We start from the raw sequence: 16010 nt of genomic DNA on the forward strand, positions 1-16010 counted from the left end.
GGCCCTCAAGTGATCTGTGCTCCTTCAGCACATCCCTTGGATACTTGCAAGGCCCACCAGAGAGCCACATGCATATCTGTGGTCCAAGCTCTCTGATGATGACAGTCTGGTCGTGGCCGATGAGGAGGACTGTGATTTCCTCAGTACGCCGGGTGGCAGACATAGACCTGGAAGCCTTCTCTATCACTATAGTCACCACTTGTCTACAAGAAAAGCTCACCTAACTCATGAGCCAGAGTGTAGGCAGCCTGGAGCCCCTCGTCCTCAATCACAGAACAGCTCTTGTCGGGGTCACATATGGTTCCGATGTCGGCCACACCTAGGGTGTCACAGCTCTGCTGCCCACAGAAATCCTGCTTGGCGGGAAGACAGATTGTAAGGAAGATGGTCTCACAGAGCAGCAGCCAGAAGAATATTAGCCCTGCTTACTTTCCTATGTAGGGCTCGGCTAACCCGGTAATACCTGCACAGTGACCTATAGAGCAATTTGTGTTTTCTAAACCATTCTCATGGCAGCCAAAAGGTATCAGCAGCCTATTATTCCTAGGTTTTCTACCTACTTGAATCCTATGGTCGAATCTGATATTTAGAGCCAGAAGGCACCTTAGAGGTCATTTAGTTCAAGCCCCTCATTTTATAGATGAAGAAACTGAGGCTCCGAGAGATTAAGTAATTTGCCAGTTAATGAGAGCCAGAATCAGAAACTACTTTGTGGTATCTTCTCAATGATGCTCAGACTCCTGCTATTTTCCCCTAGGGATTCGTCACTCATCAAGATGTGGAAGGATGATGGATTTCTGGATGAATTAAGAGACAACCCTGAGATTTCTAGTCCTCCTCAAAGAAGCCCTGGGGGCCAGTATAAAGGTAAATTCAGCTCTCTCTCAAAAATGAAAACCTTGGTTTTCTTGATCACTTTAATCGCAATGACTACAAATGGAAGTGAGCCCCGCTTTGGTAGCGCCTCTGAACTGGAAGGGATGTCAGCGGTCATCTAATCTGATTTACACTAGAACAAAATGCCTCTTTCCAGTATACTCCACATATAGACAGTAAACCTCTGTTTGAAGTCATCCAGTGAAGGAAAGACCTCCACCACCCATGGCAACCCATTCTGCTTTTGTCAGCGTTCACTGTAAGGAAAATTGCCTTTATATCAAGTCTAAATCTGCCTCTTTGCAACCTCCATTCATTGCTCTTAGTTCGGACCTGTGGGGTCTAATTATACTTCCACATGGCAGCCCTTCGAATAATTGAAAACAGCTATTACCTCACTTATCTGGTACACTATTGCTATCTTAATGATACAGCTTTTTGGATCCCCACACCACATGTTGGCTCATTAAGCTTATAGGACACCAAAACTCCTAACTCTTTTTTTTTCCATAGGAATGGCTGTCTAGCCACATCTTTCCTATTCTTCTCCCGTGTGATTCAATTTTCAGCTCAAGATTTTAAATCTATTTCGGGGCAGGGAGGTGGTGCTGTGGATAGAGCATGGGCCCTGGAGTCAGGAGGATATAAGTTTAAATTTGTTCTCAGGCTGAGTGAGCCTAGGTGAGTCACTTAACCCCAAGGGTTCAGAGAAAAAATTGCTATTGAATTTCAACCTAGATTTGGCCCAATGCTCTAGCTGGTTGTTATTTTTTTATTTTGGATCCTGTATTTGTCTCACGTGCAAATGCCATCTACGTATTTTTCTAAATGACTGACAAAAACATTAAATAGCACAGGGCCAAATACAGATGCCTAAAGGCACTCTACTTGGAAAACTTTGAAACTGACATCAAACTATTAATGACTACTTTTTAGGGTTGGGCATCCAACCAGTTCATATTCAACCCGACTACACTATTAGCAGGATAATTAGCAGAAAGCACACAGGGTTTGGAGCTAGAGGACCTGGGACCAAATTCTGGCTCTGTCACTTATTTCTATCATTTTGGCAAGTTACTTAATTTCTTTGGGCCTAAGTTTTCTCATTTGCAAACATAGAGAGGGTTTGACTAGATGATTCCTAAGATCCTTCCCAGCCCAGAATCTTCCATCCTGTGTTTAACCCACATTCTCATCTTGATCACAAGAATCTCAAGAGAGTCTTGGTCAAATACTTTGTTAATAGCTAAGTGATATTATCTATAGCATTCCTTTCATCTGCCAGTCTAATGCTTTGATAATTCTGTTGAGTTTTGATCTTATCACTATGGGTTCTCCTTCCAGCAGTAGAGATAACAACCTATCCATGGCTTCTTATCTCATGCAGCTCTTGTCCATGTCTTTCTGTATATCTCCATGGGAAGGGGGGCATCTAACATGCTACAGGCCTACAGGCAACAGGCCCCCAGGAGGCCTTCCCTTAGATTTCTTGACATTACTTGGATACCAGTGGAACATACAAGCTGTCCATCAGTTATCCCTTGCTCTTGGTACATGAGTGGCCCTTCTTTTCTTATGGCAAATTTCTTTGATGATAATCTTTGATTTGCACTTTTTCATTAGTAATATACTAAAGCTCATTCATGCTCCCCATCCCTTTTGGGTGACCCACAAATTTAATTTTTCAGAGACCATGGTATGCTACAATTAACAGTGTTAAAGCATCACCTGAAGGATATTGGTGTTGGTAAAAAGATGAGCCTTTGTTTTAGGGAGAAGCTTGGCATTATTAAAAAGCACTGCAGAATGTTTTAAATTCAATGCAACCCATTTCTTCCCTCCTCTTTAAATTTGCAGTGTCTGACCAAGGTAGAAATACTTGTGGACCAGCACTATGGGTCATCCATCTAGCCACACATCAGTTGTTACAAGAGCCATTTTTCATTTACTTGCTTTTTTCTCTGTGGATAGTTGGGCTGAACTTTTAAAAATGATTCTTGGTCTCATTTAGGAATAAATGCAATGTGCCGGCACCCAATGGAAGTAGCACAATGCCAGCCATCAGCAGAACATCTGAAAGGCCTCATAGTCTCCAGTCTGTGCAGACATCCTCCATGACAGTGACCAACCATCCTGTCCTTGGGTGGGCATACATCTTCTTGTTTTATGACCCATTTAATATCAAGAATCATAAAACTGTTGAACAAAGATATTTCAGTTGTTGCATTTCAATTTTTCAAAGAATCTTGTATGATTTTTTAAAGTATGTTCTGCCTAACGTGACTAATCTAGCAAACCTGTCAAAAAAAAAAGGAAATGAGATGTCTCTCATGACCTATTCTTCCTTCCTTTTGGAGGGGGGTATGGAGTAGTGGTGGTTTAAAAGCAATTGGGGTTAAGTGACTTGCCCAGTGTCACACAGTGACACTGTTGTAAGTATTTGAGGCTGGATTTGAACTAAGGTCCTTCTGACTCCAGGGCCTGTGCTCTATGCACTGCACCACCTAGTTGCCTCCTCATGCCCTGTTCTTAATGGAGTCATAGTGGCTCTTTGTGATCACCACTGCCTTTTCTAGATGTTTACTAAACATCCCTTTAATAATACATTCTAAAATTTTGTCAGAATTGAAGGCAAACTCATTGTCTATAGATTCTATTCTTTTTTTTCCCTTAAAAAAATCAAGAAATTTGCTTTTATCCAATCCTGTAGTACCTATTCCATTTTCCACAATCTTTCAAAGATGTCTGATAGTGAATGCCAACAGTTATATACCAGTTCTTTCAGTGACCAAGGATGTGGTTTGCCCGGGTTTGGCAACATAAACTTATCTAGGGAAGATAGGTGTTCTCTTACTATCTCATTCCTTTGGTCTGTCCTTTCTTGGGCTGATTTCTCCTGTAGATTTTTAAGTTATTGGATCCTGCCTATCCTTTCTTTGAAACCTCCGAAATCTGCTCTTTCCAAAGCCTGAGTGATAGTGACCAATTTTATCCTCCTCTATCACAAATGCTAAAAAGGAATGATCATTTCCTTATAAGATCCTCCCAGTTTCTGCCTCAGGTCCTCTTTGTTGGTATGAATTGGGTTTTTTTTTGGTTCCTCTGCATTCTAAAGGGTGAAATTATCATTGAGCTAAACCAAGAAATTATTCGCTGTTTTCCTTTTTTTTTTTTTTGGCGGGGGTGGGATGGGAAAGATGAGACAGAGACAGTGAGACAATGAGAAAGAGAGAGTGAGAGAGAAAGAATGAGACAGAGACAGTAAGAGAACAAGACAGAGATGGAGAGAGAATGAGACAGAGAGCTCCAGCAGATGCCTGGATAACTGAAGTCTTGTCACTTGAGATATATCTCTTTCCTCTTTTTCTTCAGTTGGAAATGTTTTTTCCCCATCTGAATTCAAAGCATCTGTGGGCTAGAACATACCTTTACCTCTAAAGGCTATTTAACAACTTCATTTGCCTTCAGGTGGGAATGCATTTAAACTACACTAGACATAGCCTCTCCTAATTTTATAAGGCTATAGACAAGATCCCTCGCCTACCTGTTCCTGTGCTTAACAATCATCTCTGGCAAAAATTCTTTCTTATAGCTAACCTAAAGTCCACAAGCTGCTATTTGCACTGAGGACTTGAGTGGATGGCCAGCCACTGAGCTCCAAATGAGAATGGATCTTTCTTTTCCAGATACCCTACACTAAGATGTCTTCCTTGACTCATGAGACTTGTGGCTTTCAGACAGGACCAGAAGAGAGACCTTTCCCTCACATGGGTAGGGCTGCTGGGACTCCCTTTGATCTGCTTTCCTCCTGTTCTCCTTTGAACCCCAGGGCTTCCTGAAGCCAGGACCACAGACCTGTCTGGTGAGCAGAATGGCAGTGTCATAGTGTTCAGGGTGGCGGTCACTGGTGGGATTGAATCGCTGTTGCCAGCTGCAGAAATTGCGAAGGGTGAGACCCCCATTGTCTGACACTTCTGGCCCCCACTTCTCATCTTCCACCACCAACACCTTGACCACGACTAGGTTGATGGAGTTCTTCAGGCTGGGGTGCTTGTAGATCCGAGCCGCCACTGACATCAGTGTCAGAATGTGATTCTGCCAGGAAGAAAGGACATTAGGAGAAATAGATTAAATGCTGTGAGGAGGAACCAAGAAGGCTACAAAATCTGAAAAGGCTTTACTTATATTACCTCTGATTGTCAAACAATCCCATGATATAATGAGAAAACGGAGGTGGCAGACAGAGGTGATGTGCATCATCTGGGGTCACGTAGCTAGTAAGTGTCTGAGGCAGAATCTGTATTTGGGTCTTCCTGACTCCAAGTCCAGTGTTGTGTCCACTGGGCCATACTTCCTCTAGACTAACTTGACTTGTTATTTTTAAAATAAATTTTGATTGCTTTTTTACCAGTGTATTCATTCTTTTACCCTCTTCTAATCAGAGAGTCATTCCTTGTGACAAAAAGGGGTGGGGGGAAAGTCAAATCAACAAAACTAACCAATGCATCTAAAAGTCTGACCTATGCTCCTGCATAAGAGCAGGTATCTTTCTTATTTCTTTCTTCTTTGGAGCTAAGCTTGTCAATTCTTCTAATGCCTTCTCATGCCATAGGCATTTTCTTAGATAAAAGCAACTAACCCTATATCCATGGTAAGTAGGGGATCCTCTACTCCCCCAAAAAAGACATTTGCCTGATGGTCTATGGAGTCACCTGTACTTTTCAGGAAAGAGCGAGCAATGTTGAGCTGTTGACATTGGAGACTGCCTGCCTGGTGGCCTGGAATCATGAGCTTCTGTGTGTGCAGCTTTGAGGATCTGCTCAGGCTTTAAAAGAAATGAGTGAGTCTAATAAGAATGAGGCAGCTCAGTATCACACCTGCTTTCAGTTCCTCCCCGGGAAGGCTGAAGGCACAGAGATCATAGTCTGGCCACGGTCCTGTTCTCAAATTGCCAATTGCTTCCATGCTAGATTCCAGGGGTTTGAGAACAAGCCAGATTCCCTAGTGTCTTTTCCTTTCTCAGGGTCTTTTTTCAAGCCAGCCCTCTTGGACTAGTTGACAGATGGAGGGGGAAGGGGCAGAGTGATTGTTCAGAGCTGACTGGGGAACTAGGACCCTGGCTCCCTATCCTCCAGCCTGGTCAGCATCCTGCATCCTCCGGGTCGTGTAATCCTATCTCCCTTCTCCTCTGTGGTCAGGAAGGTGGGAGGGTGGTGAGGACTGCAGAGGAAAATCTGGAAAGGGACATTCCACAGGCTAAAGCCGTGTGTGGGAGTTCCAGACGAATCCCATTATTTGTGAATGGGATTTGTCCGTGCACCTCTTGGGCCAGGAGCCAGGTATTTGGACAGCCTCACAGACATGGGGTTGGGAGGTTACTTAGCATGTCAAGCACTCCAGAAATGTTTAGGCTGATGTAAACATCTTATCAGCAATGCTAGAACTTGGCACTGGCTCTTGGAGTCAGATTCATGAGAAAAAAGGCAATTATTATGCAACCCTAGGCCAAGGGCTCAGGGCAGTAGCTATCAGGGGCTCATTCCCAGACTGAGTCCTCTTTTTAGAGGGTGTTCAGAGGGACAAAAAGAGCTACTTGTCTTCTGGAGAAGGGAGGCAGAGGGTACAACACAGCAAGAACAATTCCCTGGGGTTTCTTTACAGTTTTATGAAGCTGATTATTCTCAAATGATTAACCTTTTCTGGATCTCAGTTACCAAAGTCCTGAGTTCAAATCCAGCCTCAGACACTTACTGTGTCTTAGCTGTGTGACCCTGGGCAAATCACTTAACCCTGTTTGTCTCAATTTCCTCATACGTAAAACGGGGATAATAATAGCACCTACTTCGCAGGGTTGTTGGAATGATCAGATGACATAATAATTGTAAATCGCTTAGCGTAGTGCCTGGCACAGAATAAGAACTATATAAGTGTTAGCTATGATTATTATCATCTGTCAAGCAGCGATGATGACTTCTTTCATAGGAGTCGTAAGGATGAAGGCAGTAGCAGATGTCAGTCGGTTAGTGCTAGTCACAGTGGTTGAGCACATGGTATTAAAGGCTTTAAGACATAAGAACAGTCTCTGCTTCCCCCCAAAACACACAGGACTGAAAGTCAAGCACTAGTTTTCCCTGAAGAAAACATTTGCTGTCAAGTTGTTTCAGTTGTGTCTGACTCTTCATGACCTCATTTGGGGTCTTCTTGGCAAAGATACTGGAGTGGTTTTGCCATTTCCTTCTCCAGCTCATTTTAAAGAGGAGGAAACTGAGGTGAACAGGGTTAAATGACTTGCCCAGGGCCAGAGCTAATAAGTGTCTGAGGCCAGATTTGAACTCAGAAAGATGAGTCTTCCTGATTCCAGGCCTAGCACTCTATCCACTGTGCTACCTAACCGCCCTGAAGATAATATAGATGGCTTCTTCAGAGGACAGAACAGGAGGGAATGGTATGTAGTTCCAATAGGAAGGACTGAGGCTAGACTCTGGGAAGAACTTCCTATCAATAAAAGCCTTACGATATTTGAACACAAGGGAAGCCCTTAGAATTGCAAATTTACCTTGAGGTGGGAGATTGACTATGGAATAAAAACTCACATTTATATAGCAATTTGCAAAGTACTTTCCTCAGAACAACCCTGTGAGGTAAGTAGTAAAAAAGCTTTTTTTTCCTCTAAGACCTGTGATTTCATCAGTATGGGAGCTACTGGGGAGGAAACTCCCTCTACTGGGGTGTATCTACAACTGTTCTTGAATTAATAGTCTTAAGGTATCCAATATATTTCAGTGGGAGGACCTGGACTCAGGTCATCCTGATTCCAAGGCCAGCCTTCTATATACTATCAGTGTAAACTTTATCATTCCAATTTTACAGGTAAGAAAACTGAGGCTCAGAAAACTTGACTTGCTTATGGTTGCAAAGCTAGTTAGTAGCAGAGTTGGGACTTGAAGGCAAGTCTGGCTCCAAGTTCGAGATGCTTTCCACTATAACATACTGCCTCATAACAACATGATGTCTTAAAGTCTCTACTACCTTCTCACAAGTTCTAGAAATTATCTGCCCATACCTATTAAAATGGAAAGCCTGAAGCTTATTTCTCTCTGCTGAACTTCCTTTCCTTCCCCATCATTTATCACCTTAGCTGTTGGCTCTTTCTTAGCCTTGATGGGCACTGAAACTATCCTCATGGAGACAGGCTTTTGGGAGGAAAACTCAAGACGACCCAGAACTGAGGTAGCTTCGTAGAGGCAGGGGAACCTCCGAGCCCTGCTAATTCTTTGGGTCTGGGGCCATGCTCAACTTGGAAAGCCACCCTGGGTAGGTACGCTCAGCTGCTGTCCAAGTAAAAGGTCAACTTCACTTGCTCTACCATCTGGTGTCTATTTATACTCACCCCGCCTACGGAATAAGTAGATGCCGCTGAGGAACGGACAGGATCTGGCCTCCCCGGGCTGATCTGGGCCCTGCAGAGTCCATAGCAGGTGCAGAAGAAGGGATGGAAGGGGCTTGGGTGGGGGGAATGAGGCATCAGTGTCTAGGGAATCTGTGCTGTGACCCTCGTACCTAAGTGGGATCCTTGACTGCAGACTCTGAGAGTTGGAAAAGACTTTAGAGACGGTGTAGTCTGATCCTGATCAAGAATCCCTTCTGTATAGCACGCCTGACAAGTGGTCCTTCTGCATCCCTTGAATACCTTCAGTGGCGGAGGCGGGGGCTCACTATCTTCCAAGGCAGGCAGCCCATTCTACTTTTGGATACGTCTTAAGTTTTTTTGCTTACATTGAGCATAAAGGCAGACCAGATCTCATGGTAGCTCACCACCAGGCAGTGCTTTCAGGTGTCACAGGTACCTCTGAGGGGCTGAATTAGAAGATTTTTAGTCCCTTGAGACACTTTGGGGAATCCTTTGGCATCTAGATAGGCCCCCTCCATTTGGTCTCCTCCCCAAACTCTGGGAATGACCTTGACCTGCATCCTTGAGGCCACATGTGGCCTACTAGGTCCTCAGCTGTGGCCTTTCAACTGAGTCCAAGTTTTACAGAACAAATCCTTTTTAAGGGGATTTGTTCTGTGAAGTTTGGATTCAGTCAAAGGACCTCACTTGAGGACCTAAAGGGCCACATGTGACCTCAAGGCTGCAGGTTCCCCACCCCTGACCTTGACTTTCTAAGTGGGCCACTCTGGACATAATCTATCCTTTGATTCCCTTAGGAATCAAGGACATCTGACAGAGCCGAGTAACAGTCAAAAGTAAATGGTGAATGGCATCCCTTGATCCCTTGATCCCTGATGCTTCTTTGTACTGGATTTCCCCCATGGGCCTAAGACAGGTCACAAAGAATTTTTTTTTTTTGCTTCAGCCCCAGACACCTCCTTTCCCTGAGGCTGATTTCTTAGCACCTGAAATAATTCTGAAGGGTAGGGTGGCAGGAAGGCTGGAGGAAGAATAGAGTGATGAAAAGAAAAGAGAAAGTCCAGAAAGAACTGCTCTCATCCTTCCCCATGAGTTCAAAGGATTTCACACCCTTGAGATATCCTTAGCCAGAACAAAGGGAAACTACCTCCCCAAAGCAGGTTATTTCAATAACAATAATAGCTAGTTAAGGTTTGCAAAGCACTTTATATATGTCATCTCCTGACAATCCTCTTAGATAGGTGCTGTTATTATCCTCACTTTACAAATGAGGAAATTGAGGCAGAAATCAGTTAACTTGCCCAGGGTCACATAGCTAGTAAGTGTCTGAGGCAGGAAGTAGGTTAAACACTAGAGGATTACCCTCAAATATATCACCTTCTCCTTTCTATATCACACATCTGTGCTAGGAAAAAAAATACAAGTTACTGCATAGATCATGGCACATGTCCATTCCTTTCTGGTGGGAATCCTACCTGAACCATCTGAGATGGCAAAGTTTAAAAAAATAATAGCTAATCATCTCTGAGTTTGTGCCTTTAAAATAGACTCACTTCACTGATGAGCTGTCCCATCAGTACCCACAGAGTGCAGCCACCCCTGCTCATCGACAGTACCTGGCAGAAATCAAAAGCCGTCTTCGTCTTGCTATTTATATCTCTGACAGTGGCTGTTTGGCACAAAAAAGGGAAAGAATATTGGGCTTGGGGTCCACAAAGCTAGCAAATCATTTAAGCTCTCGGCCTCAGTTTTCTTATTTGTAAAATGGGGACAACAATGCTTACACTATCTCAGGTTGTCTGGAGGAAAAGCACTCTATAAATGTGAGTTACCATGTAGTTGTATCCCTTCATTTAAGACAGGGCTGCTTTCAAATCATCACAGGCAAATATCTATAAAGGAAGAGAGCATCTGACCTCCTTTGTGCTGTTGGTTCTTACTGTCCAGAAGTTCTTCCTGGTATCTGGCCACAGGTCATCTTATTGTAATTTAAGACTTTTCTATGGAATTCATTTTTTTCTTCAGCTGAAAGGAACTTTTGCTTGATTCTCACTTTTTAGCTATGGGAACTTAGGAAAGTTCTTTCACTTGTAGAAGCCTATTTTTTTCATCTGTATAATAGGAATAGTATTTGTACTACCTACTTCCCAGGCTTGTTATAAGGAAGGGGCCTCGTAAACTCTAGAGTGCTATGGAAATGTAAGCTATTATTATAATTAGGAGAGTGATAGTAGGCACGTGTGGGGTGTATGTGGGGTGGAGGTGAAAGGAGCAGAACACTGGGCATTAAGATACTTTCCTTGGGAAAGTTCCTTTATCTTTTGACTGTGCTCATTTGAACAAATATATTTGACAGCATAGGACAGGGTGTAGAAAAGAATAGTAGGCAGAATGTAGCTTACAGTTTAAAGCAGGAAATCTTAACCTTTTTTGTGTCATGGTCCTTGTTGATAGTCTGTCGAAGTCTATGGAGTCCTCAGAAGGATGCATAAAATAAAATATGTAGGTTTACAAAAGGAACCAGTTATATTGAAATAGTTTTTATATTATCTACACATATACACATGTATGTATGTGAGTGTATGTATGTGTATGTGTGTATCTATATCTCTATAGACATAGAGACATAGATATATAGATACACACACATTTAAAAGTTCATGGACCCCAGGTTAAGAACTCCTGTTTTAAAGGCTATCCTACCTTCTCCTAGGTCGACTTAGATTGTCATAAAGGAATTGGGGACATTTGTCTCAGGTCTTGTGGTAGCCTTTTGGTACTTTTTTTCCCCTAGGGTTTAAGCAGGATGAGGAAAGGAGACATTAGTGACCTGCCCCTAGAAAGAATCCTGTGGTGGTCAGGCATCAAGAGATTAGCTCAGTCTGCTTTGGAGAGGTTTTCCAACCCCATGATGCCTGAGGGCTCCAAAGGACACAAGAGAATTCAGAAGACCAGCCTCACTGAAGATACAATGACAAGCTGGACATTCACCTAGGGGTTCCCATGCTGAAAGACTTGGGCACCAATTGATCTGCCACCCAGTTCTTTCTTGCTCCAGTTTCATCCAGGGTTACAATTAGCAGGAGCCGGATGTAGCTAGAGTTAATTGAATCTTCCGAGGTGGTCCCCTCCCTTTCAGAAAGCCCCTTTGTTAGAGCCCCTTAACTCTGAAATCAGATAAGGAGGTGGGAGGCAGGGGGCCCCTTTTGTCAAAGGATTAAGTGAACTCGATTGCATGGGTTCTGGAAAACTTCATAGGCTCCTGACAGTGAGACCTGCCCAGGGCAAGTTTAATTCCTCCCTCCCTTTCTCCCTCATCCTTGAGGGTAACTGCTTTTCAGGATAGGGTAGAGGAGCAAAGCCGTGGCTTATGTGAGCTTCCCATGAGGGTAAAAGTCCGGACATGGGCTTTTTGAATTGTTAGCTTTAATTGTCCGTTCCCATAAGAGAGAAGACCATATTCATATAAGTAGAGGCCCAACAAAACCTGCACTCCTCCCTTTTTATTTATTGAGATACCCATTTCCCCTAGGTCAGGGACATGGGCTTCCAAAGGCAGGATTGCTCCCAGAAGTAAAATGGGAAATTGGAATAAACAGTGGAAGATTAAGGCTAGAACTCAGGTCTCCCAATTAGTAGTCCTGTGTTTTTCATGCTATGCTACTCAACCTCTCATTATGGAAGAAGTCTTTGGGAAACTGCTTGAAGAGATATATTATGCTATGTTATATTTTTTAAAGTGCCTATATGGAAAGGGTATCCTGGCCCTGGGAGTGATCCTGTGATCAAAACTGCATGGGGCTCTATGAATCTGCTCTCTTCTTTGTCCTGCTTTCCTAGCTGTGTTTTCATTCCAGGAGTGCCCTGGGAGGGGCGGAGAGAAGGGGAAAGGCATTGAGCAGAACACAGCTCGTCTGTTGTGTTCTGCACATCATCAGCTTGGTTCTGTAGCATCTCCACAGCCAGGGAGGACGTCAGACGAAAGAGGCCAGTGGGCGGTCATGGGAACAGCTGTGCCTCAGTCCCTGCTCTCTCCTCCCACCCCCAGCTTCACCAAAGTGGTGACAGTAGAGGAGGAGATACTCCGTGATATAATGAGATCAAGGTGGAGACAGAGGGGCTAGTGGAGCTGGGAAGTTTTTTCCTTTTAGAATTAACTTCAGAAGCAGCCCCAGAAATGGACAGACTTGCCCAAAGAGAGGAGAAAAGCTTCCCCACGTGGCATTAATGCTTTTTCTGGTAAGTTTCCCTATGCCAGTGGGTATGTGTGCCCAGAAGTGCCTGTGCATAATGTGGGGGACACAGAGAAAATGTCTGTATACAGATGTGCTGAGTGAGACCCTAGAGTGTTATGTCACTCAAGCCATGATCACAAAGAGCTGAATTGCTATTGGCAGGCATAGCCAGTGAGAGACAGCTAACATGCCAGACACTATAGCCTTCCTTTGACTTTTTGCAGTGGACTCGAACATAAGGGATCCAAAGGCATTAATACTAGCCTAGGGAGAAGAGGCTAAGAGAAAGGAACTAAGTTTCACCTCTTCTTTACCCAAACCTCCCATTCATGTTGTTGCCAAAATGAATTTTCTTCAGCCTAGGAAAAACAAGGGCTAACTCAGCTCAATCCATTTGCTTGAAAGCATTTGGAACTTATGGGCTAGAAACCAAAGCTTGTCTGTTTCTGGCCAGCTGTAATGCCCAGTGATGACAGGTATTTGTTTTAAAAAAAAGGACCTTGAAGCTTCAGTTTGGCTATAAAGACCCCTAGATTAGATCTGCTTTTCCTGTTTTCTCCCTCTCATTTTTCACAGGGCTTCCCCCTCCTTCTCTTTATCATTATAATTTTTTTGATATATAAGCCAGAAACTAGCCTTGGGGGTGGGTGGGTGGAAATGTGTTTAGAATGAACTCTTTTATGCTCTCTTATTGGTAGGGCTCTCTCAGGGCAGAAGCACCTAAAATGAGGGAGGGAAAGCAGGAGCCCCCTTAAGCATATTTCTGGTATCTATTCTCTGGAGCCTTCTTTCCGTGGGAATTAGATGAAGGAGGTAGGTTGGCTAAGCAAGCCGGCACCTGCCTCTGATTCCATGACCGATGTGGAAAATGTAAGCAACATAGACCTAAACCCAACCCATGTGGGTAGACTGTCTGGGTGAGGTAGAGCTGCCTACCTGTGCCCTAGGAGAAACCAGTACCAAGGGAGAGAGCAGGTTTGAGTGGCTGAGGCTTAGCTAGGGTTTTGTGGTAATCAGAAGTATCAGGTAGAACTCTTATCCCCTAATACTCCATATAACAATCAGGCTTGAATGAATTTCTTAGTGACAAGAAGCAGTGGGAAGGTGGGGTGAGGAAGTGAAGGTAAGCCTATTTCCTTTCCCATGGCTGCTTCCCCTTAGGCTGTCGTTAGTATCCTTGGTCTCTTAGCTTCGTGCCAACTCTGAAGGGCACAGAATGAGGTTCCTGGGAGTCTGGATTATTGGCAGCCCATGGATACCCTTCATTTGGAACTGATTTCTCTGGGCTCAGTGCTCCAAGGGACCTAGATCCAGAAGGCAGATCAGTTTCTCCCTTCCTGGCACAGGTCCTGGTTCTATTTTTCCCTGAGAGCAGGGAGAGGATAGCTCCCTCCTGTCTCTGGCACCCTTTCTGCCAACTTGGGTTCTCCATACCTTAGGGAGGTGGTGAGTCTTGGGGAAAACAGATACATCCTGCTTTGTCAATTTTGGCTACAAATTATACCCAATTTGGGGTATAATTACTTACTTCTAGCGCTACTTCCTGTGCCCCACTTGAAGGTGGCTGTGTCTAAGATCTGAGATCAGCAAAGACACAAAGTACAAGTCTTTAGAAAGACGGACTCATACCACACACATACATTCACAACACACACAGATACATACACACCATCCAAAGGGTTAACACTCAACCACTCTTCTTCCCTCCCTTTTCCACTGAAGCTCTAGTTTCCAGAGTGGAGTTTCCCACTCTGCCAGGCACACAGTCCCCAGGCATAAGTCCCATTCTCCTCCCATCTCATGTTGGTTGTGGGCACAACCCAGTTTTGCCGGGGCTATGATCCAGGTTGGCAAATATGTTCTATACCACTCCTCCGCCCCCATCCAATTCGGCTGAGCAGATAGAGGATTTGGGTCACCTACTGTTCCCGGAGGTCCCCCTATCCCCGTCCCCCATGCCCTTTTCCTTAATGCAATCTGAGTTCTAAGGTTGAGAAGCTATAGCAGTTTATTCCTCTCTATCTTCATTCCCTTGGGTTCCTTTAGTTTCTTTGGGATAAATTAGTAAGTAGGGATGCCCTCCCAAGATATTCTTGGTTAATCTGCATGGGGAGGAGATATTGAGAGGAGTCTAGGAGGGGAATTCACCCACACACGCAACTTTGCCAGGTGCTTCCAGGATTTCAGAATGAGTGGTATGGGGAACAAGAAAAGCTACTTTTCCAGGAACTTTGTAAGTAAAACTGGTGATGAAATTAATGAAGTGAGATATGGTCCAGGTGGGAAAGTGAAGACAGAAAGAGTTAACACTTTCCTGAATAAAGGAGAGATGGAGAGAGAGAAGTGTCTAGAAGATTAAAATAAATGAAGGAGTAGCTAAAGGCAAGTAGAAAGTTCTTCCTGAGGGAAGACTGGAATGAGGTGAGGTTGTTTGAGGCTGCAGGCTGAAGCAGTGAGGGAAGGCGTTACGAGCCTCTGGTTAAGGACTGAAAGTGCGCTCCTACCTTCAGGTCCGACCCATAGAAACGGGCCATCGAAGCGTCCGCCACCAGCAGCGTCTCCACGTATCGAGCCTCCGACACAAAGCGCTTGGTCCTGCTGGTGGCCCCCAGTGGCGGCGGGGACTCGCTGGCTCCTTCCGCTTCTTCCTCTTCCTCTTCTTCCTCTTGGGGGTCTCCCTCCTGTGTATCTTCCTCGGGCGCCAGCCGTAGAGGGCCTCCATCCGGGGAGCCCGACTTCAGGAGGCTAGCACGCTCCTCCCGCCCCCCGCGGAGAAGTCGGTGTGGCTGGGTCAGGGGGTCCCCCGCGCCTGCCGGGCCCGAGGGCTGCACGGTGAACTCTTCGCCGTCCAGCAGGAAGGAGCCACTCAGCCCTCCGCACAGGCTGACGGCCACCAACGACTCGGGCTGCCCATTGACTGTGCCCGAGTAAAAGCAGCCCCGCAGCCCCTCCTCGCCTCGGACCGGCCCCCCCGCCCCGCCCAGGTGCTCGATCTTGAACTCTGGGGCCAGGAAGCTGGTGTCGGGAGCCAGGCGCAGGAGGAAAGCCTTCCCGAAGGCAAACAGGTGGAGAGCAATCTCCCCCTCACTGCCCAGCAACCTCGTGGGCACCACCAGCTCATGGGCCTCCTCCCCCGGACTGGGCAGGGCCAGGGCGCTCGAGAACAGCAGCGGCAGCAGCAGCAGCGGCGGCGGCAGCAGCAGCAGCGGTGACCACGGCCAGGGGGTGGCGGCAGGGCCCCGGGGCAGGGCTGAGAAGGGTGAGGGCATGGGTGACCTCGGGGTGCGACTGGCACAGGAAGAGAGAAGCCCAGCCAGGGCAGTGGGGCAGGTGCTGGGAGCCGCTATAGGGACGGACCTGAAAGATCTGTCACCTCAGAAGAACCCCAGTCAACTCGGTGAAATCAGATCAAGGGGCAGCTGAGGGGGACCGCGAAGGGAGGCAGGCAACCCAGGGCTGGGACTCTGAGAACAATGCGAGAGGCCAAG

The 16010-nt window shown here is 45.5% G+C and overlaps 1 protein-coding gene across 1 annotated transcript in view; it reads right to left on the reverse strand.

The window, feature by feature from the left end:
* The window catches only part of ADAMTS8 (ADAM metallopeptidase with thrombospondin type 1 motif 8), a 28459-nt gene extending 12668 nt beyond the window's left edge, over window positions 1-15791 (reverse strand). The window contains exons 1-3 of the mRNA XM_036746032.1: window positions 15027-15791; window positions 4732-4971; window positions 221-353 (exon numbers count right to left, since the gene is read on the reverse strand). Of these exons, the coding sequence (XP_036601927.1) occupies window positions 221-353; window positions 4732-4971; window positions 15027-15791 (1138 nt within the window). The remainder of the gene's footprint in view (window positions 1-220; window positions 354-4731; window positions 4972-15026) is intronic.
* Between the last annotated feature and the right edge of the window lie 219 nt (window positions 15792-16010).

The sequence above is a fragment of the Trichosurus vulpecula genome, chromosome 2, assembly GCF_011100635.1.
Source record: "Trichosurus vulpecula isolate mTriVul1 chromosome 2, mTriVul1.pri, whole genome shotgun sequence".
Classification (NCBI taxonomy): Eukaryota; Metazoa; Chordata; class Mammalia; order Diprotodontia; family Phalangeridae; genus Trichosurus; species Trichosurus vulpecula.